Source organism: Panthera tigris, chromosome A1 (assembly GCF_018350195.1).
Source record: "Panthera tigris isolate Pti1 chromosome A1, P.tigris_Pti1_mat1.1, whole genome shotgun sequence".
In the NCBI taxonomy this organism is placed as follows: Eukaryota; Metazoa; Chordata; class Mammalia; order Carnivora; family Felidae; genus Panthera; species Panthera tigris.
The window spans coordinates 187,114,139-187,141,350 of NC_056660.1; the positions used below are offsets into that span (position 1 = coordinate 187,114,139).

A 27,212-nucleotide genomic window follows, 5' to 3' on the forward strand; every position below is an offset into this window, starting at 1 on the left:
CACAGGATTAAAAGGCACAGCATAAGGAACATAGTCAATGATATTATAATAGCAATATGTGGAGACAGATGGTAGCTACAATTGTGGTGAACATAGATAGCATAATGTATAAACTTGGTGGATCACTATGTTGTACACCTGAAACTAACATAACATAGTGTGTCAACTATACTCAAAAAAAGTTATTTCAACCCTGAAGAGCCAAAGCAACCCTGACAAAGAAGAACAAAGCTGGAGGCATCATGGTCCGATTTCAAGCTATATTACAAAGCTATACTAATTAAAATAGTATGGTATTAGCATAAAAACTGACGCATAGATCAATGGAACACAGAGGCAAGAAATAAATGCATGCATATGCAGTCAATTAATTTATGACAAAAGAGCCAAGAATATACAATGGGGAAAGGACAGTCTCTTCAATAGATGGTGTTGGGAAAACTGGACAGCCACATTGTGAAAGAATGAAACTGGACCACTATCTCACATTCTACACAAAAATTAACTCACAATGGATTAAGACTTTAATGTAACACCTGAAACCATAAAAAATTTCTAGAAGAGCATACAGGCAGTAAGTTCCTTGACATAGATCTTGCTGATGATTTTCTGAACCTGACACCAAAAGCGAAGGCAAAAAAAGCAAAAATAAACAAGTGGGGCCATATCAAACTGAAAAATCTTCTGCTCAGCAAAGGAAACCATGAACAAAATGAAAAGGCAACCTACTGAATGGGAGAAAATGTTGGCAAATCATATATCTAATAAAGGGTTAATATCTAAACTATATAAACAACTCATACAACTTAATAGCAAAACCAATCAGATTAAAAAATGGGCAGAAGATGTGAACAGACTTTTTTCCAAAGACATACAGATGGCCAATAAGTACATGAAAAGATGTTCAACATCATTAGTCATCAGGGAAATGCAAATAAAAACCACAATGAAATACCACTCACACTTGCTAGAATGGTTATTACTTAAAAAAAACAAAAACAAAAACAAGAAACAAATGTTGAGGATGTGGAGAAAAGAACCCTTATGCACTGTTGGTGGGAATGTAAACTGGCACAATCACTATGGAAAATTGTATGGAGTTTCCTTAAAAAATTAAAAATGGAATTACCATATGACCCAGCAATTCCACTTCGGGGTATTTAGCCAAAGAAAATGAAAGCACTAACTTGAAGAGATATATGCACCCTTATGCTCACTGCAGCATTATTTACAATAGCCAAGATACGGAAACAACCTAAGTGTCAGTCAACGGATGAAGGGACAAATTGTGGATTGGGCCTCATTCCAGTCTCCTTCTAGCTGCCACCTTGCACCCCCACGTGTGACCACCTTATCTCAGCTGCTCTGCCCAAGACTCCCTGAGCGCTAACCCTAGTCCCCTGCTCGGTTCCATTTCTGCCCCCAAAAGATGAAAGAAACTATCACGAACCAGGGTAAACTTGCCAAACTGCAAGCAGAGTGTGCAGCTCACTGAAAGAAGGGGGACCACGGAATGGCGACAGATGATAAAAAACTTCAGTTCTCCTTAAAGAAGTTGGGGGTAAACAGTATCTCTGGTACTGAAGAAGTGAATACGTTCACAAACCAAGGTATAGTGATCCACTTTGACAACCCTAAAGTCCAGCCATTCTTGGCAGTGAACACTTTTCAACATCACAGGGCATGCTGAGACAAAGGAGCTGACAGAAATGCTCCCCAGGATCTTAAACCAGCGCGGTGCAGATGGTCTGACTAGTTTAAGAAGAGACGGGCTAAAGCTTTGCCCGCACGATCTGCGGATGGCGAAGAACCACTAGCTACCAGAGAGAAGGAGGAGGATGAAGTTCCAGATCCTGTGGAAAGTTTTTGATGAAGCTTCCAAGAATGAAGCAAACTGAACTGAGTCAGCTTCTGGAGAAGATAAAACTTGAAGAAGTTACTGGGAGCTGCTATTTTATGACTGCTTTTTAAAATTCTGTTCATGGATCTCTAATATGTTTAAGCCCAAGCCTCTGGGACAATGCAGTTCTTTTTAGTTTTTGCTCATATGCAATTCATTCTTTGCAGTGAATTAAGCTGAAGAAGCCTGGGGATAAAGTTTGAAACAAGGTTAATAAAGTTCTTTGCCTAGTAAAAACAAAACAAACAAAAAAACAAGAAGAAAAAGAAATTGTGATGTATATATACACACAACTGAATATTATTCAGCCATAAAAAGATGGAATCTTGCCATCTGCAATAACATAAATTGATCTTGAGGGCATTACCCTAAATGAAGGAAAAGATAAATATGATTTTTCTTATATGTGGAACCTAAACAATAAAACACAAAAAAATCCCAAGCTCATAGAAACAGAGAATAGATTGGCAATTGCCAGAGGTGGGGTTAGGGGGTGGGAGACATGAGTGAAGGGGGTATGAAAAAAAGATTAGAAAACAACTTTAATTAAGGTATAATTACAGCCCTATAAATAATAGCAAATTCATGGTCAGTTTTAAATTCATACACACAAAATGCATAATTGGCCAATTAGGTTCTAACGGTGAAAAGTTTGACATTAGGATACATATTAATGTAAGGTAGCATATTAATAAGTTAAAAGAGAAAATTACATAATCGTACGAATATGGTATGGTATACATCATCATAGGTCCTAAAGGTCTTTAATATATTTTAAAAGGCTATTGCAAAAACAAAAATTCTTTAGAGAAGAACAACTCATCAAGTTACTAGAGTTTAATATCCATTCTGAACTTTCAGTCTCCTCTGTTTTAACTCTAATTTCAAGCTACTTTCTAAGCTATAATCTGTTCTCCATTGCAAACTCATCAGGAATGTTTTATGAACACAGATGAATCACTCAGACTGCCAGATCAGACTCGTGTGGGGTGTTGTGTGTGTGCGTGTGTGTGCACTCGCACGCGCACGTATGTTAAGAGTTTAATCACTCTTTGGTAAATTTAGAACACTGACATACCAGTAGGCAAAACTTAGATCCAAGGTATACCAGAAGGAATTAATGATGATGGCAAGCCTGAGCAGGCAGTCTGGGAAAAGCTCACAGTGTCTTTTTTCAAACTATATTTTTTTACTTGAGTGTAGCTAACACACAGTGTTACATTAAGTTTCAGGTGCACAACATAGTGATTCCACAAGTTTAAACATTATGCTATGCTCAGTGTCTCTGTAACCAGGACTAAAGGTTGAACTGGCAGAGGGAAGAGATCCAGATCAAATTTCTGAAGCCAATTATTCAAAGGAAGGCATTTTATTTTTTCAGCTGACAAATCACAACTCAGTGACCCATTAAGTAGTAAACACTGGAAAAGAGCTGCTGTTTCCACAGATTGTGTAAATTGAGGATTAATGCAATTATCACTATCATGCTGAATATCTCCTTGGAAACAGCTAAAAATAGTACATTTAGGAGAAAGCTACACTACTCCCAGCTGTGCCAAGGGACTATCTTGATCCCAGTACAAAGACTAGGGTTTATGCTGCTGCCAGAACATTCTCTTTCTCCAAAAGACGGCACGCATACTGTAATATTACTGGAATCCAAGCACAGATTGTATCATGAGTCTTATTTAGCATGCTAAATGCCAAGAACATACACACATAAATGAGCTGGTGGTGTTGACATTCAGCAGCATTATCAGGTTCAAATTATCAGGTTCTGGTATAACGTATAATGTGGTTAGGAGCCCTGTCATATGTGTCTACAATGCACTTTTTTTTTTTTTTTTTTTTTTTTGAGAGAGAGAGCGACAGACAGACAGACAGCGAGACAGACAGACAGAATCCAAAGCAGGTTCCCGGCTCCGAACTATCAGTGCAGAGCCCAAAGCGGAGGGGCTCGAACTCACAAAATGTGAGATCACCACCTAACTTGGACGATTAACTAACTGAACCACCCAGGGGTCCCTTAAAGTAAACTTTATATCCAATGTGGGGCTTACATTCACGACCCCAGAGGTCAAGAGTCGCATACTCTACTGATTGAGCCAGCCAGGTAGGTGCCCTTCCACAAGGTCTTTTAACACATTCCAGAGGCTTCACAGAGAAATATCTGCTCTAGAATTTTATTTCCATAACAATGGAAACCAAAGACATTTTACAGAGCTCTTTACTCAGTACTCCTCCCCATCATGGAAAACTCAGGAAGAAACAGTGACATTATTCTGCATTGTAAATCATTACAGGAGCTGTCAAGGAAAACCCCAAAGAGATAATGCTCGTGATGAATGGAGTTTATTTCAGCAGTTATTACCCCAACTGCAAACTTTTCAGCCTGGTGTTCAAAATTTAATATAACTTGTATCAGGATATAGCACGTTACTTCTTAAAATCTGCAGTCACGTACATTAGCTCATTTGCTTTTTGCAGGGCAATTCTCAGATGTTAGCATGAAAGTATTAAATGACCCATTTTACAGGTAAGAAAATCAAGATCAGACATCTCTTGGTTTTCTATTTTTTTTAAACTACATCAAACTTGTATTCCAATCTACTCCACCTTACCTCTCATTACCACCCAACACAAGTCCTTCCTTTAGACAATCTGATCTCTTCACTGTCTCTCAACACCTACCACGCTTATCTTTTATCCTTCATTCCATTCCTTTGTATATGCATCCCCACCTTGGAATGCACTTGTTTCTCTTCCGTATTTTCTTCCCAACTGTTTTCCCAAAAACAAAATTTTCTGGGTTTTCAAAGTCACACAAGCACAGCCACCTTTCGCTTCCTTCCCTGCGTGACCTTTCTGTGAATGCACTGTACCTTGTCACCTCTAATTTGGTATATATTACATAACTATATAATTATATAATACATATGTGTACAAACACTGCAGAATGTTTGGAATGTTACTTCATGCTTCAATGGGTAATAAAACATTGTGCAGCCTTCAGACCAAGGCAAGAGGGGCCCTGTCCAGGGCCCCTGTCCAGGCCCTTGGCTGATTGCACCTTTCCTCCCAAGGGGCTCCAGGATTTAGACCAGGCTCCTAAATCTCCCAGCTCACTTCCAGGGGTTCCTATGGGTGGACTTTGCTGCCAGTGCATACTGTGTTCCAGATAGGATACTTTGTACTATGCGTGCTCCAGCCTTGGAATCAGCCATTTTTCCAAGGAGTCCTGGATCCTTTTGATGGGGAATGGTATTTAGAAACCAAGATCTGGATGCTAGTACGTTCCCTGTTATTAGCAAGTCATTGTTTTTAGGTCCTCTCAGTAAGAAATCCAGGAGATACAACTTTAAAAAATAAAAAAACAAAAACGCCACAAGTCAAAGAATACATAAACATGAAATCTTGTATGCAGTCAGACAAGTGAACACCACCTGATTCTTCCTCACTTTCTCCCACACTGAAAACTCTGGTTCCCAGTAACAGCAATATATTTACTCATTTGCTCTATCCTAAAATTAACAGAAAAGTTCTGAAGTTACTATATGAATATCAGTACCTATGATGAACCTACTATGTAAAGTTCAAGATTTCATTGTAGTTCTTTAAAACAATTTTTTAAATTAATTTTTTATTTTAGAGAGAGAAAGAAAGAGCATGTGCACAAGCAGGGAAGGGGCACAGAGGGAGAGAGAGAATCCCAAACAGGCTCCGAGCTCAGCGCAGAGCCTGACACAGGGCTCGATCTCACAACCATGAGAGAAATCAAGACTTGCATGCTGAACCTACTGAGCCACCCAGGCACCCCTCATTGCAGTTCTTTGTAACTTTAAAATATATCCTACTAAGGGTGAACAGCCAGAGTACTGTGCTTAACGTTACTGGAATCATCTTTTCTATGTGATCAATTTGATCACATTAATTTCATTCTATTTGTAATCCATTTTAAGGCTTAATTTTTTCCTCATCCTTTCTGGTTTAATTTTAATGTATAAATATTTGAACAGATCAAAACTCAATACTGGATGGGACTTCTGATGTGGCAAACGTAAAAAATAACTATAAACTGGACAAAATGATTAACAGCAGCCGTTTCAGTGTCCTAAAAATCGACTAAAAGCTTACAGCAAAGTGAGTAACACTAGTGAAAAACTACTGAACTTCAGAAAATAGCCGTGAAATCTGTGGCTTCCTTGCAAGGACCTGCTCCCCTTCTTCCTCCCATCATTTGACACCGTAGTTCTAATAGAGCAAGGAAGGCCATGAAGAACCAGCAGTACCACTGCTTGAGGAGGCTGAGCTGATTCAAACTGGAGGTGAAATAATCCATGCCCAGTGGTACTGTCAGAAATAAGCAGCAATCTGAGTGGTAAGCAAACAGGGAAGGTCAGGGGTCCTACTAATTTGTGGTTGCGGCCCTGGCTGGGCAAATAAGGGACCCATGGACCAAGCAGAAATGTAACAGGGAGACAGAAGAGGCAGTCACAGAGGTACCTGATAAGCTCTCCTTGTACCCCTAATGGACTGGAGATGGTGCGCATGCCTGGTAGCAATGAAGAGGACCAAAGCTATTCATGCACGCTTGTCCTATCAGGAACCTGTGCACCTATGCTGAGGAGACACAAGAGGGTCCAGCTGGGCTGACCTGAAAATTCCCTAAAATTGTAATACACTTCTAAATCCACACACAGATCAGTAGGTGGAAGCCTTGTTGGTTTGAGCTGTTTGAACATAATCTCTGACCAGTTATCAACTGACCACTAAGCTGTACAGAAACAAGAGCAACCCCAAGAAAGCCATATTTAAAACTACCAGCAAGAAAAGGACAAAAACAAAACCCAGCTGAGCAGAGCTGTCAGTGGCCACACAGACACCAGGAGAAATTGACTGTACAGCTTGAGACTAGGTAAAAAGCAACAGTTGCAAAAAAGCAACAGGAAAAATAATGCAAGCAGGGAAGGTGGTGGTACAGGACAGAATCCAGAGCTGTTACATCCCTACTTAAAACGTCCAGTTTTAACAAAAAATTGTAAAGTATACAAAGAGACAGAAAAATTTGACCCACAACCAGGAAAAAAAACCAAAACAAAAAGAGCAGTACACAGAAATATCTGAATATCACCGATTTTAGATCTAGCAAAGACTTGAAAGCAGCTATAAACATGTTCAAAGAACTAAAGAAAATTGTGTTTAAAGACTTAAATGAAAGCATGACAATGATTAAAAAAAGAGAACCACTGGCACAAAAACAGACACATAGACCAATGGAATAGAATAGAAACCCCAGAACTAGACCCACAAACGTATGGCCAACTCATCTTTCACAAAGCAGGGAAGAACATCCAATGGAAAAAAGACAGTCTCTTTAACAAATGGGAGAACTGGACGGCAACATGCAGAAGATTGAAACTAGACCACTTTCTCACACCATTCACAAAAAAAACTCAAAATGGATAAAGGACCTGAATGTGAGACAGGAAACCATCAAAACCCTAGAGGAGAAAGCAGGAAAAGACCTCTCTGACCTCAGCCGTAGCAATTTCTTACTTGACACATCCCCAAAGGCAAGAGAATTAAAAGCAAAAATGAACTACTGGGACCTTATGAAGATAAAAAGCTTCTGCACAGCAAAGGAAACAACCAACAAAACTAAAAGGCAACCAACGGAATGGGAAAAGATATTTGCAAATGACATATAGGACAAAGGGCTAGTATCCAAAATCTATAAAGAGCTCACCAAACTCCACACCCGAAAAACAAATAACCCAGTGAAGAAATGGGCAGAAAACATGAATAGACACTTCTCTAAGAAGACATCCGGATGGCCAACAGGCACATGAAAAGATGCTCAACGTCGCTCCTCATCAGGGAAATACAAATCAAAACCACACTCAGACATCACTTCACGCCAGTGAGAGTGGCCAAAATGAACAAATCAGGAGACTATAGATGCTGGCGAGGATGTGGAGAAACGGGAACCCTCTTGCACTGTTGGTGGGAATGCAAACTGGTGCAGCCGCTCTGGAAAACAGTGTGGAGGTTCCTCAAAAAATTAAAAATAGATCTACCCTATGACCCAGAAATAGCACTGCTAGGAATTTACCCAAGGGATACAGGAGTACTCATGCATAGGGGCACTTGTACCCCAATGTTTATAGCAGCACTCTCAACAATAGCCAAACTATGGAAAGAGCCTAAATGTCCATCAACTGATGAATGGATAAAGAAATTGTGGTTTATATACACAATGGAGTACTACGTGGCAATGAGAAAGAATGAAATATGGCCCTTTATAGCAACGTGGATGGAACTGGAGAGTGTTATGCTAAGTGAAATAAGCCATACAGAGAAAGACAGATACCATATGTTTTCACTCTTAGGTGGATCCTGAGAAACTTAACAGAAACCCATGGGGGAGGGGAAGGAAAAAAAAAAAAAGAGGTTAGAGTGGGAGAGAGCCAAAGCATAAGAGACTCTTAAAAACTGAGAACAAACTGAGGGTTGATGGGGGGTGGGTGGGAGGGAGGGGAGGGTGGGGGATGGGTATTGAGGAGGGCACCTTTTGGGATGAGCACTGGGTGTTGTATGGAAACCAATTTGACAATAAATTTCATATACTGAAAATAAAATAAAATAAAATAATAAAATAAAATAAAATAAAATATAAAAAAAATAAAAAAAGAGAACCATGACAAAAGGACAAAAATTATTTAAAAGGAAAAAGTTGAAAAGTCCAATAACTGAAATGAAAAATTCATAGAAAGGAGATTTGAACTGGCATGAAAATTAAATAAAATTCAAGGTAGAGCAATAGACACCCAATCTGAAGAACTGAGAGCAGAAAAAAGATGGTGAAAAATGAAGAGCCCTCACAATACATGTGTTGAGAGTCCCAGAAAGGGGACAGAAGAAATAGTTGAAGAAATAATGGCTGAAGTCTTCAAAATGTTGATGAAAAATGTTAATCTAAAGATCCAAGCAGCTCAATGAACCCCAAGTACATAGATCCATATCTAGAACCACCAGAGTCAAAATGTTGAAAGACAAAGAGAAAATCTGAACGAACAGAAGGAAAACAACTTATCAGGTTCAGAACAACAACACTATTATTATTATCTGATTTCTCGCCAAAGAAATCAGTGTGATGACATACTCAAAATGTTGAAAGAAAAAAACTGTCAACCAAGAATTAGATATGCAGCAAGACCGTACCTCAAAATGAAGGCAAAATAAAAACATTCACAGATAAAGACAGAAATAGTGCTACCAAACCTCCCTTACAAGACATACTAAAGGAAATCCTTTGGACTGGAAGGAAATGATACCAGACGGTAACTCAAATCGACATGGAGAAATGAAAAGCTTTAGAAATGGTTCTATAGGGAGACCTGGGTGGTTGGCTCAGTCAGTTAAGCTTCCAACTTTGGCTCAGGTCATGATCTCACAGTCTGTGAGTTTGAGCCCCACATTGGGCTCTGTGCTGACAGTTCACAGCCTGGAGCCTGCTTCGGATTCTGTTCTGTGTCTCCCTCTCTCTCTGACCCTCCCCTGCTCGTGCTCTCTCTCAAAAATAAACAAACGTTAAAAAAATTTAGAAATGGTTCTAGAAATACATTATTTTCTCAATTTCTTTAAAAGACAAGAAAGACTAATTACAATACTTTGTGGATGAGTTTACAGCATATAATTGATATAATGTATATGACAATGGTGGCACCAAGGAAGAAGAAACAGTTATCCTGAAGCAAAATTTCTATATTTTACTGGAATTACAAAGTATTAAACTAAACTAGACTCTAATAAGATGCATAATATAAATCTATACAGCAACCACTAAATAAATTTAGCTAAGAAACAGTTTAAATATTAGAAATATTACAATGGTACACTAAAAAATTATCTAACATAAAAGGCACTAATTTTAATTTTTAAAAATTAAATTTAAATTTTAAAATATTTTTAATCCCCTTGCTATCAAGAATTAAGACACTTGTAAAGAGGATGACAGTGCTTTAGAACATGTCATCCAGTCCCAGAGAACTCACTTCGAGTTGTTTTGAGAACTATGTTAAAAATAAACCTTTACTGGGCACCTAGGTGGCTGTTGGTTGAGCATCTGACTCTTGATTCTGGATCAGGCCACGATGTCATGGTTCATGAGTCTGGGCCCAATGACAGGTTCTACACTGACAGCAGAAGTCAGCTTGGGAGTTCTCTCTCTCCTCCCTCTGCCCCTCCCCCTGCTCATAGGCATGTGCTCTCTTTCAAAATAAACAAACATTAAAAATAAATAAATAAATAAATAAATAAACAAACAAACAATAAACCTCTACCTCACTGAATCAGGGACTCGCACCACAGATCTTCAGTTGTTTTTCTATAGGTAACCCAAGGCCATTTTCCACTGAATTAGCAAAATGAGTTCTTTGCAGACAGACCAATTCAGTTTGCAAATGTTTAACATCTATTCTTTGCCTTCACAAACATAGGTATGCTAGGATCTTATTTTATTCTATTTTCCAGGGAACAACGTTCTTGGATTATAGGGTAAAAGAATTTCACAGAATAGAGAGAACTGTATTTTCTTAAAGACAAAACAACTTTGAAGTATTATATTGCAAAACACGACCCCAACAAACATTTCTATACTTTTAAACTAATCAATTATCTAGTTATTTCTTATTTTTTGAGGTAGGGAGGAGCAGAGGGAGAAGGAGAGAGAGAATCTTAAGCAGGCTCCACGCCCATCACGGAGCCCGACACAGGGCTCGATCTCATGATCGTGAGATCATGACCTGAGCCAAAAATCAAGTCAGACAGTTCACAGACTGAGCCACCCAGGTACTGCTCTCCAGTTATTTTTAAATTTCATCACCACTGAGGGGCGCCCGGGTGGCTCAGTCCATGAAGCGTCTGACTTCAACTCAGGTCATGATCTCATGGTTCGTGGGTTCGAGCCCCGCGTCGGGCTCTGTGCTGACAGCTAAGAGCCTGGAGCCTGCTTTGGATTCTGTGTCTCCCTCTCTCTCTACCACTCCCCTGCTCTCTCTCTCAAAAATAAATAAACATTAAAAAAAATTAAAAAAAAAATTTCATTGCTACTGAGATCTTTCAACGGTGATCTAACCCATGTCTAAATGTGGTTACTTTGATTAATGATACCACTATAAACTAAGTTAGGTTTTAACTGATAATTTAACAGGTGGAAGGTGAGCATTTGGAAAAAAAAAATACAAACTCAGTCTGAGTTGATATTAAAATTTAATCAAATCATTGAAGCAAGAGTAGACTTTTAAAAATGGTGCTGGGACAACTTGGTAGTCATTTGGAAAAAGATAAAACTAGAATATATGTTGCATCTTACACAAGAGCAAACTCCAAGTAGACTGGAGATCTAAATATAAAAAGTGAAACCATATAAGTATTGGAAGAAGATATAGGTGAATTCCTCTTTAATCTCAGTGTGAGGAATAGCTTTCCAACTGTACCTCAAACCTAGAGAATTGAAGTTGATACAACTTTAATTTTGGTGTAAACTGGTAAATGTCAGAAGGTGCTCCTTAATTCCCTTATTAATCATGAAACAACCACCTTTTCAGTGCTAGCCAGGAATATTCCCTATTCTTAAGATCAGTGAATACAAAAGAAACAATTTGGAGCTTATAAATGTATACTCCTTCTATCATTAAATGATAAAAAACTTGCATTAAATACATTTAAAAAAATCATTTAACAATCCTGCAATGATCATAGATTTAATACATAAAAAGGAGAAAATCAAGAGATTCACACCAGCAGGTTAATTTCCATATTGTAAATCTATCAGCAGGTCTCTGCTTCCCCCTGCAGTTTTGTAAAGTAATTGCTATAAAATAAACTTTTAAGTCAAGCACTGTGTTCAAAGATCACTTAATGGTCAAAGAGAAGGTTAAAAAAGCCACACACTTACTAAAGGGTTGGAAAATGGAGGCACAAGTACCATTGCTGCTTCAGTCTTATCTAGGTGGGGTGGAACAACTACACACTGAAAGGACTGAAGACACCCATCCTACAAATGATCCTGAAGGGAATTCCTTTATCATTAAAAAGACAAGCTTCAGTTTTGTTTTCTTTGAAATCAGACATCATTTGCTTTACACATACAGACATATTTGTTTTTTCCACAAGTTACTTTTAGAAGTCTTCTAGGGAGTCTGGAGGGAGGTTCTCTGGATTTGAGCTGTAGTGAGAATCTGACCTCTCACTAAGTCTTATCTTTCTCAGGATAGATGACTGACCTATAAGGAACTAATCTTGGAAATATTTCCTTGTTTCTTAGTTCAGAAAGTTCTATTTCCCAAAATTCAATTTAATAGAAATAAATTTCCTTATTTTAGTACTGTTTAAATTCAGCCCAACAAACCTTTTATAGAACCTGAGCAAAGAGGAAGATAAAAGAAAAACATCCCATGAGTCAACTCTTCTGATGTGAGATGCAGTCAGTATACTGGTTATACTTGCGTTTTGGAAGCTTGGTCGTATTTGTCAATCTGGCTTTCTGTCTCCCAAAGAGTGACCACAGTTCTACCTATAACAAAATGACCTGGAGATGTTTGTTAAAGCAGATTCCTGGCTGCTACCTCACAAGTCTGTGCTATCAGACACTTCTCAGGGCTTTGCATGATTAATAAATTTCCTGTGACTCTTAGGCACTATACAGTTTGAGAACCATTGATCTACATAAAGTGATCTTCCTTAATAAACACAAGGAACACTGAATGCCACTTTAACTGTTTCATCAGCAAAGAATCTAAAATTATCCCACTAACTTCCAAATGTTTTGGGAGTAAAAATTTTGGAAAAGTTATTTCCCCTGACTTAAACTCAGGATCAGAAATCTAAGGTCTTTCCAATTCTTAAATTCTAGGATTTTATTTAATCATTTGTTAACAGTGTTCGTTAAATCCAATACTAGTAAACTTTAAGAAATTAATAAATATGGCAACCTTAATTCAAAAGGATGCCCATTAAAAAGGAAAAAACAAATCAGAAAGAGTTTTGCCATAAGGTTAACAGAACATACAGGGCACTATAGAAAAGTTACTGAAAACTTTCTGGAAGCAACCAGAAGAATGTTCCCTGCAAACAGGCCCACTGCTACAGCAGCATTGATAACAATTATGAAAATAACGCAATGAGAAGGCAGAAACATGGAAATCAAAAGGATTAAGTACTGTGAGATTAAGGAAAAATGAGAGGGAAATAACTGATGAAGAACTTCTGTTTCAAACAATACTTCAATAATGGTCCCTGGCTAGAGATAAAGTCTTGAAGGAAAGAATAATCCTTTATGTCTTCAGAGCCTAAGGAAAATGTTTTAAAATCCCAGAAATCTTGGGGTGCCTGGGTGGCTCAGTCGGTTAAGCACCCGACTCTTGGTTTCAGCTCAGGTCATGATCTCATGGTTCGTGAGTTCAAGCCCCATGTCAGGCAGCATGGAGCCTGCTTCGTATTCTCTCTCTGCCCCACCCCCATCCCCCAAGAGCTCTCTCGCTCACTCTCTTTCTCTTCCTCTCAAAATACACCTTAAAATCCCAGAAATCTTGTGCTCTGAGTCCACATTTACCAAACACAGACTTCTGTACTTAAATGGATCTATGGGTGTACCTATTTACAAATGAATACTATGGGCAAACAACTGGTAGGAGGGAGCCAACCCATTAAAGTAACTACATCTGCACTTTGGCTTACAAATAAACTTTTCATTTATAGCAAGAATTACATCACTAGAGCCCTGATGAACTCTAAGTCCATCTTCTCCATATTTGTAAATGGAATCACCATCCACCCAGTAGCTGAAGCTAAGAAATCATGCTGTATACTACTTTGCCCCATTGCATGGAACATTTCCCTCTCTGATTGTCACACATTTGACTTTTTCCCTCCAAGTCTTTGCTGATCTACAACCTCTCCAGAGAAGGCTTTTCCTGACCAGCCAATCTAAAGTAGTCCTCCCCATCCTTTCAACCCCACCCCTACATCACTTCATCTTAAAAATTTTTTATACCTCCCAACTAGCATATAGCAGCTAGGAGAGAAGAGAAACCCTCTCATCCTGTTTACCACTGTATCCTTAAGGGCTTCAAACAATTCGTGGTATGTGGAAGAAATCCAAGTATTTCTGGAATAAATAAATGAATGAGATAAACTCTGTAACTCGTAAGATCAATTACTGACCTTCACAGGAGAGATAATCATAGTATTTATTCAACAGCTATTGAGTGAAGGAAGATGATGTGCAAGGCCTTAAGACAGTGGTCTTCAAACTTCAGTGAGCGCGTAAGAATTATCTAGGGAATTTACATACGACTAAACTCCACCGTGACAAGTACCCCAGAAAAGGTGATTTTCTCACAGGATCAGCCCTATGCAGTATGTTCTATAAGTTCTGATACTATAAAGCATCTTTGTATCATAATTTCATAACAACAATTCTCATCTGCTACCAGATTTGTCCTTTACATCAGCCACACCTTTGAGAAGCACTTATTTGCTTCACAGTTCCAGTACATCTCAAATGTTTGCTAAAATCCCATTCCTCTGGATAGTCATGTCAACATTTAGGTTTTCACAAATACTTAAGATATACTGCTGAAACACACACACACACACACACACACACACACACACACACACACACACACACACTGCTTTCCTTAAAAGATTTTGCCTGTTTTTAAAAATCTTAGCTGCCTTCTTCCTCCATTACTCTTGTTTTTGCCTCCTCTCCCTCCCCTTCTCCATTACTGATTTAGGAGTTCTGCTGAGAACTGGAACTCCAATTGACCCTGGATTATCTGCTCAGCCACAGGGCAAGTCAAGTCTGCTTGAATAACAGGCTTTAGCTATTGATACTTGATTCTACCTGAAGAGAAACATACACAGATCCTATAATAGCATTTCTTTCCAAATCCTCAAAGGTCAGCTTTCTGTGCTCTGGTAAAAAATCCATGCTGGTGGTAAAGAATCAATTTTTATTTATATTCTCAAAATGGAATTACTTGTGTTGTTGATTATAAATGTGATGTGCACTTACTGTATATAAAAAAAAGTAGAGAATAAAACAGGTGAAGGCGATTAAGAGGTTCAAACTTCCAGTTATAAAATATGTCACAGGGATGAAAAGCACAGCATAGGGAATACAGTCAATAATACCGTAATAACTTTGTATGCTGACAGACTTACCGGTAAGCACTACCATGGCAAGAACTGAGTAATGTATGGAACTGTTAAATCACTATGCTGTCCACCTAAACCTAATAGAACTCTGTATGTCAACTATACTTCAAAAAAGTATATTAAACATAAACAAAAATTTCCCAATAATCACATCCCGTATCTTTCCAAACTTTCATGTCTGAACACATTTTTACACAGGTTTTTAACTCAAAAGGAATCATCATGGACTATTCTATAACCTGCTGTAAAGGGAACACACCTCTTGCGTGTCTCCTCTCCTACCAACACACCGAACACTTCTGTGACCAGACGTGTGGGAGTTTCCCCTGCACCAACAACTCCAACTCTACAGCAGACACCAGATGCTGCCCTGCGTTTTCACTCACTTTGGACACACTCCACCTGGAGATGCATCAGATCCTACAAATTAAGGACTTGCTCCCAACCCCACCCCTACTTCAGATGCCAACCGCCAGTCAAGGTTGTCACCTCTGCTTTTGACCCTTGGGCTATAGACTGGAAGTTCCCATGACTTCTTCCTCAGTTGCAATTAATTTGCTAAAGAGACTCCCAGAACTCAAGAAACCAGTTCACTTACTAGATTACTGTTTTATTCTAAAGACTGTAACTCTGGGGCCCCTGGGTGGCTCAGTCGGTTAAGCGTCCAACTTCGGCTCAGGTCATGATCTCACGGCTCATGAGTTCAAGCCCCGAGTCAGTCTCTGTGCTGACAGCTCACAGCCTGGAGCCTGCTTTGAATTCTGTGTCTCCCTCTTTCTCTGCCCCTCCCCTGCTCATGCTCTGTCTCTCTCCCCTTCAAAAATAAATAAACATTAAAAAAAATTAAAAAAAAAAAAAAGACTGTAACTCTGGGCACAGGCAGACAGAAGAGACGGTATGCAGGAAGGGGCACTGAGCTTCCATGCTCTCTGAGTATGTCACCCTCCTTGCACCTCTACATGTTCACCCAATTCAGAAGCTCTCTGAACCCTTTTGTTTAAATTTTTTTTTTCATTGAGTACTTTTGTTTTATTCAAATGCCAAAACATAAGTTTCAAGTACAAATCGTAGTTATACTCAGTTTGTTTATTTTTTAATGTTTATTTATTTTTGACAGAGTGAGAAACAGAGCATGAGCGGGGGAGGGGTAGAGAGAGAGGGAGACAGAATCTGAAGCAGGCTCCAAGCTCTGAGCTGTCAGCACAGACCCCGACGTGGGGCTCAAACTCACAGACCGCGAGATCATGACCTGAGCCGAAGTTGGATGCTCAACCGACTGAGCCATCCAGGCACCCCATCAGTTTGTTTGATTTAAAAACATCGATTATGCTATGTTAGCAACTTCCAAAACCAAATGGAAGTTGTTGTGACTATAACATCTCCTAGTGCATTTCTGGAGGATTACCCTTAATACATTTAGTAGCTACTCCAATTTTCACTCCACAAAAAGGAAAATTATGATGCTATAAGGAAAAGATAGTGAACAGTTATAATATGAAAGACTTCCTGAGAAAAACTTTAACCAGTGCTAGACAGACTAAGAAGGATACCTGTTTCTGTTCCATATTATAGCAAACAGGTTTAAACATTCTGCAAAAGTGCATTTCTGGTCCTACCCAGCCATAAACAGATATCTCATATCTCTTACTACATCATAGAAAGCCCAACTTTTCATCAACAGGATTTAGAATTTGCTAATTGCTTGAGGTTCTTTTCCTAAGAAAAAGGGGGTAAGAGGAAAACTCAAGTGTCTATGAACCAAATAATGAAAATAAATATTTAAATGTACTCTGATTTAAATACTTTCAAATGAGGTTGAACTGAGTGAACAGCATAGAAATTTGTATCATCAAGCTTAAAAGATACCCAAATATTTTAATATTTATAAAATCAAATGAAGTAACTTCCATTGTTTAAGTCCCTCCAAATTTCCCCCACTGTTTAGTGTTGTTATATAATGAAGGTTAGTAACTTATATTTTAGTGTGAACACATTCCTTTCTGCTGACAGCAAAACATAGATTTTCTTTAATGTTCTATGAAGACAAGAATTAGATACCTAGGATCAAAGAACAAAACAGGAGCTCTTGGGTGGCTCAGTCAGTTAGGCGTCTGACTTCAGCTCAGGTCATGATCTTATGGTTTGGGGATTTGAGCCCTGTGCCAGGCTCTGTGCTGACAGCTCTGAGCCTGGAGTCTGCTTCGGATTCCGTGTGTCCCTCCCTCTCTGCCCTCCCCTGCTTGTGCTCTTTCTCAAAAGTATAAACATTAAAAAAAAAAAAAAAAGAAGAAGAAGAAGAACAAAACTAGCTGAGTACTTTGGTAAGTGCACAATATTAGGGTATTTTATTTAGTTTAGCACATGGCTGTTACTATGACTGATAATGCATGCTACTTTTAGAATTAGATGGTCTTTTCCTAAAGATTTAAGGCAGACTTCAATTCTATCTGCACACTCATAGTACTAAAATGGATTTTTTAATTTTTAAAAAATATTTATTTTTGAGAGACAGAGAGGATGACAGAGGGCAGAGAGAGAGGGAGACACAGAACTCGAAGTGGGCTCCAGGCTTCGCAATGTGAGCACAGAGCCCAACGCAGGGCTCGAACTCACAACCTGTGAGATCATGACCTGAGCGCTTAACTGACTGAGCCACCCAGGCGCCCCTGGGGTTTTAATGTAGGTTTCAGTACATAAGCACCACTGGTCAAATCATTGGTCACTAGTGATTAACTCAACCTCCAGCCTCTGTCCCCTCCCCAGAGGTGGGGCTGAAAGCTCCAAACTCTGACAACCAGACCTCATTCTTGAGGTGATTTTTGGAAAGCTCCTATGTGTGTGGTTGAAAGGGGCTGGTTATAAATAACAAAACACACTCTTATTTCTTATTAGGAAATTCCAAGGGTTTAGGAACTCTGCTAGGAACTGGGACAAACCCAAGTACATAATTGTTATTATAAGCCATATTTCACACCTGCTTAATTCAATTAACAGGTATTTTTTCCATATCAATATTAAGATTTATCTTTCTTTTTAATGACTGCATTACATGCTACTGCATAAAAATGGCAAAACTGTTTAAAGTAATATACCCTCTGTTGAACATCATTTCTAATGTTTAAAATTATGAATGATGTTGTGACACATCTTTATGTAGACATCTGTACACATCTCTAATAACTTCCTTAAAATAAATGACTAAAAATTGTAAAATTCAGTTCCTCATCTCTACTAGCCACATTTCAAATGCTCCACAGCTGATGACTATTAAAATGTGGTTGATCATGGCCAGTAGCTACCATACTAAACAGAGTATACATAGAACATTCCCATCACTGCAAAAGGTTCTATTGATAGCCTTGGTCTAAAGAAATATTCATATTAAAAATGTGATACCTATATCCCACAGAAATGACATAGCACTTTAAATTCCCAAAATTAGCACAAGCACTCTTTGTGTCCTCTCATTGCTGACATCAGATAAATCGAGACGTAATGTTTTAATCTGCACTTAAACACTATTAGTGAGGCTAAAAATCTGTTCACATTTTTTGGCAATTTGTGTTTATTTTGTTGTCGTTGAATTATCTCAACTCTATTTTAAAAGAATCAAGTTTAAGGGTATCCTGTTCCTAGTGACCTATAAAAGCAAACCATGTGTGCTGTGAAGAGAGATTTCTTCATCTGTTTTGCTGGTTTCTTAATAATTTCATAAAGATATTTATCAAAACACCAGAAAAATACCCAAGAGAGTAGTACCACAATTAGGTAAAGGTAGTCTGCACTCTTGGAGGTTGTTTCCTTAGTGGAATTAATGGTTTACATTTCTATAAAATAACAATGGCTATCACCACAGCATGTTGTTTCTAAGAGATATTGTTACAAATTTTCAAATTAAGCTATAAAAACATACAAGTTGATACACAAATATAAAATACAAAATGTTTATATCTGAAAAGTGATTATATTTACACAAAAGTCTAGAATAGGAAAAAACCAACCTATGGAATAGGAATCAGAGCAGTGGGTCCCTGGGTTGGTGGGGGTGCAGGGACAAAATGAGTGGTGATGCACACAATGGGAGTTTCTGGAACGATGGTTATGTTCTGGATCCTAATAAGGGTGTGAGTTACACAGGTGCATACAGTTGTCAAGACTCACTGAACTGTACACAGAATGTAAACAGTTTCACTATATGTAAGTTATATCTTAACTTTTAAAAGGAAGAAAAAAGTTTAAAAGTCATTGTGCCATTTAGAATATTCAACTTAGAGGCAATAAAAGTAATCTGTTTTAAATATTTATAGAACTTAAAATGTGACTCCTGGCCAGGAGACACAAAGTTTTACTAAATTGGGAATGGGAGGCAGAGTATGTAACATCTCGAGTCAAATCACACAACTGTCAAACCAATGGCACAGTAGAAAATTCACCATCAGGGTAAAACACATTAAGGTATCAGAAAGGCATTGCTAACGTTTTAACACAGACATTTAATCAATGCTTCTAAAAAGCCTGCACCTGTGATATGAATCAAACACTTTCTGGAAAATCATTTCCCTAATTATTGAACAGTATGTGATTTAATTTTCTGAGCCATTTCTGCTGAGGTAGTTTATGAAATTGGTTCATTTTGCCCTTTGTCCTTCTCTTCTAAGCCATTGCTATTTTATCGTATCACACTAGTACAAAAGCTAACACATGCACGTTAAAACTAATAGACTTGGGGTGTGTGGGTGGCTCAGGCGGTTAAGCGTCCGACTCTTGATTTTGGCTCAGGTCACAATCTCACGGTTGTGGGATGGAACCCCATATCAGGCTCTGACAGCATGGAGACTGCTTAAGATTCTCTCTGCCCTGTTCCCCACTTGCATGGGTGTGCATGTGCTCTCTCTCAAAAAAATAAAAAATAAAATAAAACCAATAGGCTTAATAATGAAAAATGCCCAAGGAGAGACAAGATGCTCCATGTCACGTTATTTCCCAGTTCCCACCGTTACAGTGCACATTCAGAATCCCTGCCCATTACCAATGTATCATAACCTGTTCAGTGAGTGAGTTGTTCAGAAGCCTAAGATACAAATCTCATTCAAGTTCCTTGCAGACAAGGAACTCAGATATTATGGTAACTATTCAGATGACCTCGATTAGGAGATGAGAAGGAAGGATATGTGGACGATACCAAGACTTCTGTCTCCAAAAGTGAAGGCTTGCCCAGTTAAGGATGTGGCCCAGGGGCAAAGAAGCAGGAAAATGTACATTGTTTTAGTGTATTTGCTTTGTAGAAAGACAGCTGTTTTTGTTATTAAATGCTACATTATACTTTGGAATCAGACCTGGGTTTGAGAATCAGTTCTGCCATTTATTACACGTGTGATCTTGGGCAAGTTACTAAGTTCTGTTCTCTTATGGGAAATGCTAACAGTATATGTTTCATAGGTGTGTTGTAAAGATCACATGAAAACACAACTTTCTAAGTTTAGTGGCTGGCAAATTATAGGTGCTTAACAAATGATAACTACTATCATATACAAGTCTATTTCTCAAGAATGTTATGTAAACAATACAGGGCCCAGTCACTGCCCTCTGCAACCAAACCACCACCAGAATATTCAGGCAGTCATATTTTTTTTTTTTTTTTTTTTTTTTTGCTATCAAGGGATTAATACAAATAAGCAGCATACCATAATTCTAAAGTCTAACCAAAAAACGTCCCTTACAGGAATTTCAGCAGCCAACCACCAATAAGGCCATTTAAAAAAAAAAAAAAAAAAAAAAGCCAAAAGGTATATACAGATGTTATAAAATTATATGAGGCAAACAGAAGAACTCAAAGTTGACCAAAAAAAAAAAAAGAAAAAAAAAAAAAAGGAAATCTGTTAAGCAGACACACTCCGTGCTACTGATTTATCTCAGCTCTGTCACTACTAAAGCAATAAGGACACAGATGGGCAAGTAACTCTTTCAGCACAGATGACCCAATCTGTGATACAGTATCAAACACATTTATTCATTTTAAAAAGCAGTTTATCGTGGCAGATAGTGCACAATAAATATTTACCTGTTTCTCTTCATCTGGCATGTTTTTTTCCAGTTCTATTAGGTATTCTTCATCTAGTTCAGAGGAATTCACATTATCATCAGGTTTGTTCTCAACCCTGTCCACTCCTGGCTCCTCCTTTTCAAATGAGGTGCTAGGGTCATGAAAACACTCCTCTTCTCCCTGGTCCTCCTGGGGATGGGCTTCAACATCCTTGAGCAACTTGCTCTGGAAATGGTGATCTTTGGTATTAGAAACTGGAGGGCTAGCACACTCTGCTTCCTGGGGATCTGTAACTTTCAAACCATTGAAAAGATCATCTGGAACCCTACAGTTTTCTGACTTCTCCCCCATGCTGGATCAGTGAGGAAGATGAAGCTGAAGTTCTGGGAAAAGAGAAAATATGTTAGGTAATGGTGCTTATACAGGTATCCACCACTTTCCAAAAGTCTGCCTTATGCCACTTCGCTTTTAACATTAGCATGGTACATTAGCATGGCAATAGCTCTTTTCGTAAAAGTGAAAATCCCCTTCAGATTTCTTTTAGTGAAAACATGTAAATATTAATGCAGGTCTTTGTAAAAGCAAACTGGTATAACTCGACCTTTTGGAAAGCAGGGGGTGGTGGGTGTGTGGATAATCTTTATTTTATGCCATTTTGGCTCAGGAAAGGTTTGATAAACGCTCAACTTTTGAGACAGCAGTGGAAACCTGTATTAAAAAAAGATCCTACCTATTACACCTAAACAAATTTGTACCTCAAAACCCCAAAACACACCTTAACTTCCTTTCATTGAAATTATTATAAAGAAAAATTTGGTTATAAGCCCATAAATAATGCCAAACATCATTTTAACTGACACCCCTTTCAGAACTTCATATAAGCAACAAAAGAGAACGATTTTAATGTGACTCTTCCTTTTTCCACTGCTCAAATTTTGTCAGGGTTGTAAAAAATAGGCATAAGCTAAAACAAAAGTAAGAAAAATGAAACGCCCCTAACCTTTATTCAGAACGAATAGCCAGGTCGTAAAAAAATAAAAAAATAAATAAATAAAAATATAAAAATAAAAATACGGGCCTTTCCAGCACCATGATACGAAGCTCAAGAATAAGTATCTGACGGTGCTTAAAATGCAGTCAGTGCCAAAACATCGATTGTCAAATTCACCCAAGTGCGCGCTGTAGAGCCCACGCAGGTTATACTGTAAAGGAAATCGTGGCGCAGCTGGTCCTCATCAGGACTCAGGCACGAAAAGAGTGGTTCTCAACCTTGGCTAAACACAATAATACTTGGGACGCTTTAGCAAGTACTGCTACCCAGATCTTACCCTCCACAGATTCTGATTTTGGCGTCTGGCGTAGGCCCAGGATACTCGTATTTTTTTTTAAAAAGGCATTCCAGGTGATTCTAATGTACAGCCAATTGAGAACCACTGCTGTAGAAGCTGAGTCAGACCGTCAGCAGCTCCACCCCTCACCCCTCTGGTCACAGCAAAATCACGCCAAAGCCCCTTGTGTCGCGACAAGAGCCCGAATTCGTCCCAGCTCGTCCCAAGAAAACTTCAAAAAAAACAAGACCTTAATACTAAGACTTAGCCTCCACACAATGTTTTGTTTCCCCTGCTTCCAGGTCTAGTGGAAGAATGCAGGAGTTTGAGTCCCCGGGGTTAAGAAGAGGCCACCCTACGCTTCCCAACAGTTTGTTCTCTGAGTCCCCCAACGCCTTAAGCGGACAGCCCCAGGTGGCACTCACAGCTCCCCAGCTCCTCTCGTCCTCACCTTCCCAGCCTCTAAAATCTTCTATTTCCGTTCACCCAAGTGCACTTCCGTCGGAGCCAACCAATGGCATCACTGTTGGCAAAGCATCCTGGGAAGTGTAGTGGCACCCTCAGGGAGAAAGCACGTCGCTATCGCGGTGTATGACGCCATTGTACGGACTGAAATGCAGGCGGAAGTTACCATCTTGGGTTACGGCGAGAGTCCGCATTACTCAGCACCTGCGGCAAAAAGGTTGTCTCCAAGCTGTTCCATTTACTCCGTCCCTCTGACCTCTTATGCTAACAATGTATAAAGGAATCCTGAAGCATAAACCCTGTCCAAAATAAAATTTTCTCTCCAATGATTCTCAAACTGTGCCTTTCAAGGGGTCCATTGCTAGATCAAAACGGTTTTCATAATAACACTAAATTTGCCTTTCCCACACTTCTTTCATGAATATACAGTGTTTTCCAGAGGCTGTGTCATGTGATCGCTCAACGGCTTGAATGCAGAAGGAGTTCTGAGAATCCAGTAGTCTTCTGTTAAGCAAGAGACTTGCATAAATAAAACAATGCCACTCTTCACTATAGCATTTTTTGTTTTGGAAAATATAATGATTTATAACAAGATAATTTATGTTGGCATATAATAGGTGTATTGTTATCTTAAATTAACAAATACTAAATATTTTTCAGTTCTAATTTCTAGTATAGTAAACATTGGTAAGTATAAGCCACATAAAAGCTTTTTGTGGTCCTCATTAATATTGAGTGTTAAAGGGGTCCTGGAATCAAAGGGAACTGTTGTCCAATGCATTCTTTCAAGAAATGTTTACTAAATGTTTATTAGACCCCCACACATTATGCTGGGAATACAGAATTGAAATATCCTTCAAGGTAGCCAGACAGGTAATCAGTAATAACAGCAGAGATTACTTAGTTTTCTTTAACTCACAGAACCTATTGCAGAGATAGCTGGGAGGGACTTTATCAGGAAGGATATCTAACCTGTTTTTTGAATTTGTGTCTAAATGAAGTTATGCATACCCTCATATTTTTGTGTACATCAAAAGCTTTAATATACAAAAACCATTAAAAATAGAATTTTTAGAATTCTAGAATAGAATAGACAATTTTAGAATTGTCCAGATTTTGGAAACCTTTTAATATTAAAATTTTTTTTTAATATGGCAGGAACTAAAAAACTGTTTGGTAGTTAGGCCTTTTATGACCTTTAAGAAGTCTTCTTAGGTACAAAGAGATACAAACTTCCAGTTATAAAGTAAATAAGTCACAGAGATGAAGGGTACAGCATAGGGAATATACTTAATAATATTGCAATAATTTTATCTGGTAACAGTGACTACAGTTATGTAAGCATTGAGTAATGTACAGAATTGTCGAATCATTATGCCGTACACCTGAAACTAATATGACATTGTATGTCAACTATACTTCAATAATAATAAAAAAATAAGTCCTGTTAATTAAATTCTGGTGTAATTGAAAAGCTATGAATTTTGGAACAAAATAAATAAGTAAATACATAAAATAAACTTGAGTCACAATATCAGCTCTTTTACTTTACTAGCTGTCCAACTTTGAATTATAATTCTCGTAACTAACATTTATTATGTGTTTATTAAGTGTCACATGCTGTGAAAAATGCTTTAGGTGGATTATTTGATTATTTGAATTCTAATTTGGCTCTGCCATTTGACTAGCTGTATGACTTTGCTGCAAATTACTTAATGCCTCTAAACTTTCTATTTTTTAATGTTTATTTATTTTTGAGAGAAAGTGCAGCGCGAGCGGGGTAGAGGCAGAGGGGAAAGACAGAGGATCCTAAGCGGGGCTCAAACTCAAGAATGGAGAGATCATGACCTGAGCCGAAGATGGATACTTAACTGACTGAGCCACCCAGGAGCCCCAAATGCTTCTTCTAAACTTTAGTATATAAATTTTCCCTCAAATATAAAAATTGGGTTGGGTAACAATGATACGTCACCATTAAGTTTTGGGAGAAAGAAATGGTGAAATCTCGGAGAACAGGGCTTGACACACACATAGTGTTTAATGAGTGTTAGAGACAATAGTATTATGTGACAGGTCTTGTGACTGTAGCTGGTTACAGGAAACCTAATAAGACACTGTCCCTGCCCTTCCCATTCCCAAGACTGCATAGGCTAGTCGGGGAAGGGGAGACTGGAAATAAGATAAAAGCACTACTGAGCCTGAAGGAAGATGCAATCCACTCTTTTTTTTATTTTTTTTTTAAATGTTTATTTTTTTGAGAGAGCCAGCAACAGAGCATGTGCAGGGGAGGGGCAGAGAGAGGAGACACAGAATTCGAAGCAGGCTCCAGGCTCTGAGCTGTCATCATGGAGCCGGATATGGGGCTTGAACCCATGAACCGTGAGATCATGACCTCAGCTGAAGTTGGATACTTACCTGACTGAGCCACCCAGGTGCCCCTCAGTCTTTTTTTTTTTTTTTTTTTAACCAAGGGCCAACACCCAATTGGCCCACTTTAGCAATTCTTCACTAATAAGATATTTGAGTTATGCTGTTGAAAGAGTACTAGTTAATTAAAAGGAAAAAAAAACAGGAAAGGCTGAAGGACATCATAAAAATATCAGGACTATTTTTGGAAACGACAAGTAGCTGGATGTTGCTATAGAGTACAAAGCAAGAAACAAATTTTTACAAATGGAAGCCTACTAATCAGATCCTGGAACTGTGGAAATTTTGTCTTTGTGCTTACAGCCACTATTATAAAAGGAAAAGAAATGTTTTTCATTGAGAAGTCCGTTCTGTTATTATTTTCCTGAGGCAGAGACCATGTCTGTCTTGTTGTCAGCTGTAAGGGATCAGTGAACATCCTGTTATCACATGGGTGAATGGTTCTCTTCCAAGAATTTATGGATAACTAACTTGGATGTAAATCAAAAAATAAATTAATTAAAAAAAAGAATTTATGGCTAAAACAATGCGTAATCTGGTGCTCTGATGAGTTGTATAAAGAGGTTTTGAGACTTCTGGAATTATCTTGTAGGATTATTGTAAGAATTAAATGGTCATGTCTTATCTAAAACACAAGTGAAGTGCTCAATATAGAAAAAAATACTTTAATTGTAACAGCCCTTAACATAGTAAGTGCTCAATAAACATTTGCCGTTATTGTAATCATTATTATTAATGATGTTCTCACAGTATTATCAATATTATGATCAATTACTAATAGTACTTGATTTTTACTAGGGTTACTCATGATCATCAATATTAATAGTGATAATATTTATGAAGCTTTCATTAACACTCCCCAGACAGAGGATTGAGCCCCTAAATTTGTTGAAAGAATGGAAGCTGAACATGAATGAGTGAATGAATGAATGAATAATGAATGAATGCTAGGCATCATAGTAGACCCTGTGGCATGTACATAATGAATCAGGAGAATAGCAAAGGAGCCATTTTCTCTTTCCTTTTCTTTCTGGGGGAGCAGCTGGGTGATTTCTCGGTGGCATGGAATGATACAAGAGAAGGAGTCTTATGCTCAAGGTGATCTTTTGGGTCACTGGCATGACAATAGGATTGCTGTTGAGTATGGTGGAAGAGTGTGGGCTCTGGAGTCAGACTTCCTTGGTCTGAATCTCTCTGCCCAGCCTCTCAGCATCTATGTGATCTGATGTTAGAGAAGTCACTGAACCTTGATACCTACCTCATAAGGTTTCATGAAGCTTAAATAAAATAACAAACCTAAAGCACTTCCTACAGACTTTCATACAAACTTTAACATAAGTTGCTTTGTGGAGAATCTTCAGGAAGAGATGGGAATCACTTCTGCCTCCCCTGATGACTTGTTATGTATGCACTGTGCTAAACTTTTGGGAGGCTCTGTGCATCTACTCTCCCTGGAGCTAGATATTTATGCTATATTGACTCAGTTTTTTTCTGTGCCCAGAGCGAATATATTCATACTATGGGGCTTACTGAGCCCAGCTTTGAAGATAAAGCTTCCTGCTCTGGGATCTTCTAAGTCCTGAGCTCTATTCTCCACATTTCCCCAGAGTTGGGGTGCATGAACTTGCCAAAGCAAGGTCCAACATCCAGGAATAGCCAGGGATGCCACAAGAATTCCTTGAGGATGAGATATATCACATAAAATACAAAATTAAGATGTAGATCTTATAGTCCTATAGTGTTTCCAAAAGGTGCTATTGCTTTTTATTTTTTCCTGGTTCCAATCTTCAAATTGAGATTTCTGATAGGAGACATAACCAAA

At 38.4% G+C, this 27,212-nt stretch overlaps 1 protein-coding gene and 1 pseudogene across 2 annotated transcripts in view; one reads left to right on the forward strand and one right to left on the reverse strand.

Moving 5' to 3' along the window:
• Window positions 1–23,040, reverse strand: part of TTC1 (tetratricopeptide repeat domain 1) — a 46,264-nt gene extending 23,224 nt beyond the window's left edge. The window contains exons 1-2 of one of the 2 annotated variants that reach the window (XM_007077602.2): window positions 22,950–23,040; window positions 21,189–21,553 (exon numbers count right to left, since the gene is read on the reverse strand). In XM_007077602.2, the coding sequence (XP_007077664.1) occupies window positions 21,189–21,521 (333 nt within the window). In that variant the 5' untranslated portion in view covers window positions 21,522–21,553; window positions 22,950–23,040. Of the gene's footprint in view, window positions 1–21,188; window positions 21,554–22,923 lie in introns of both variants that reach the window. The other variant, XM_007077601.2, reaches the window with a different exon arrangement.
• Window positions 1,211–2,152, forward strand: LOC102960023 (annotated as a pseudogene).
• Window positions 23,041–27,212: the final 4,172 nt, after the last annotated feature.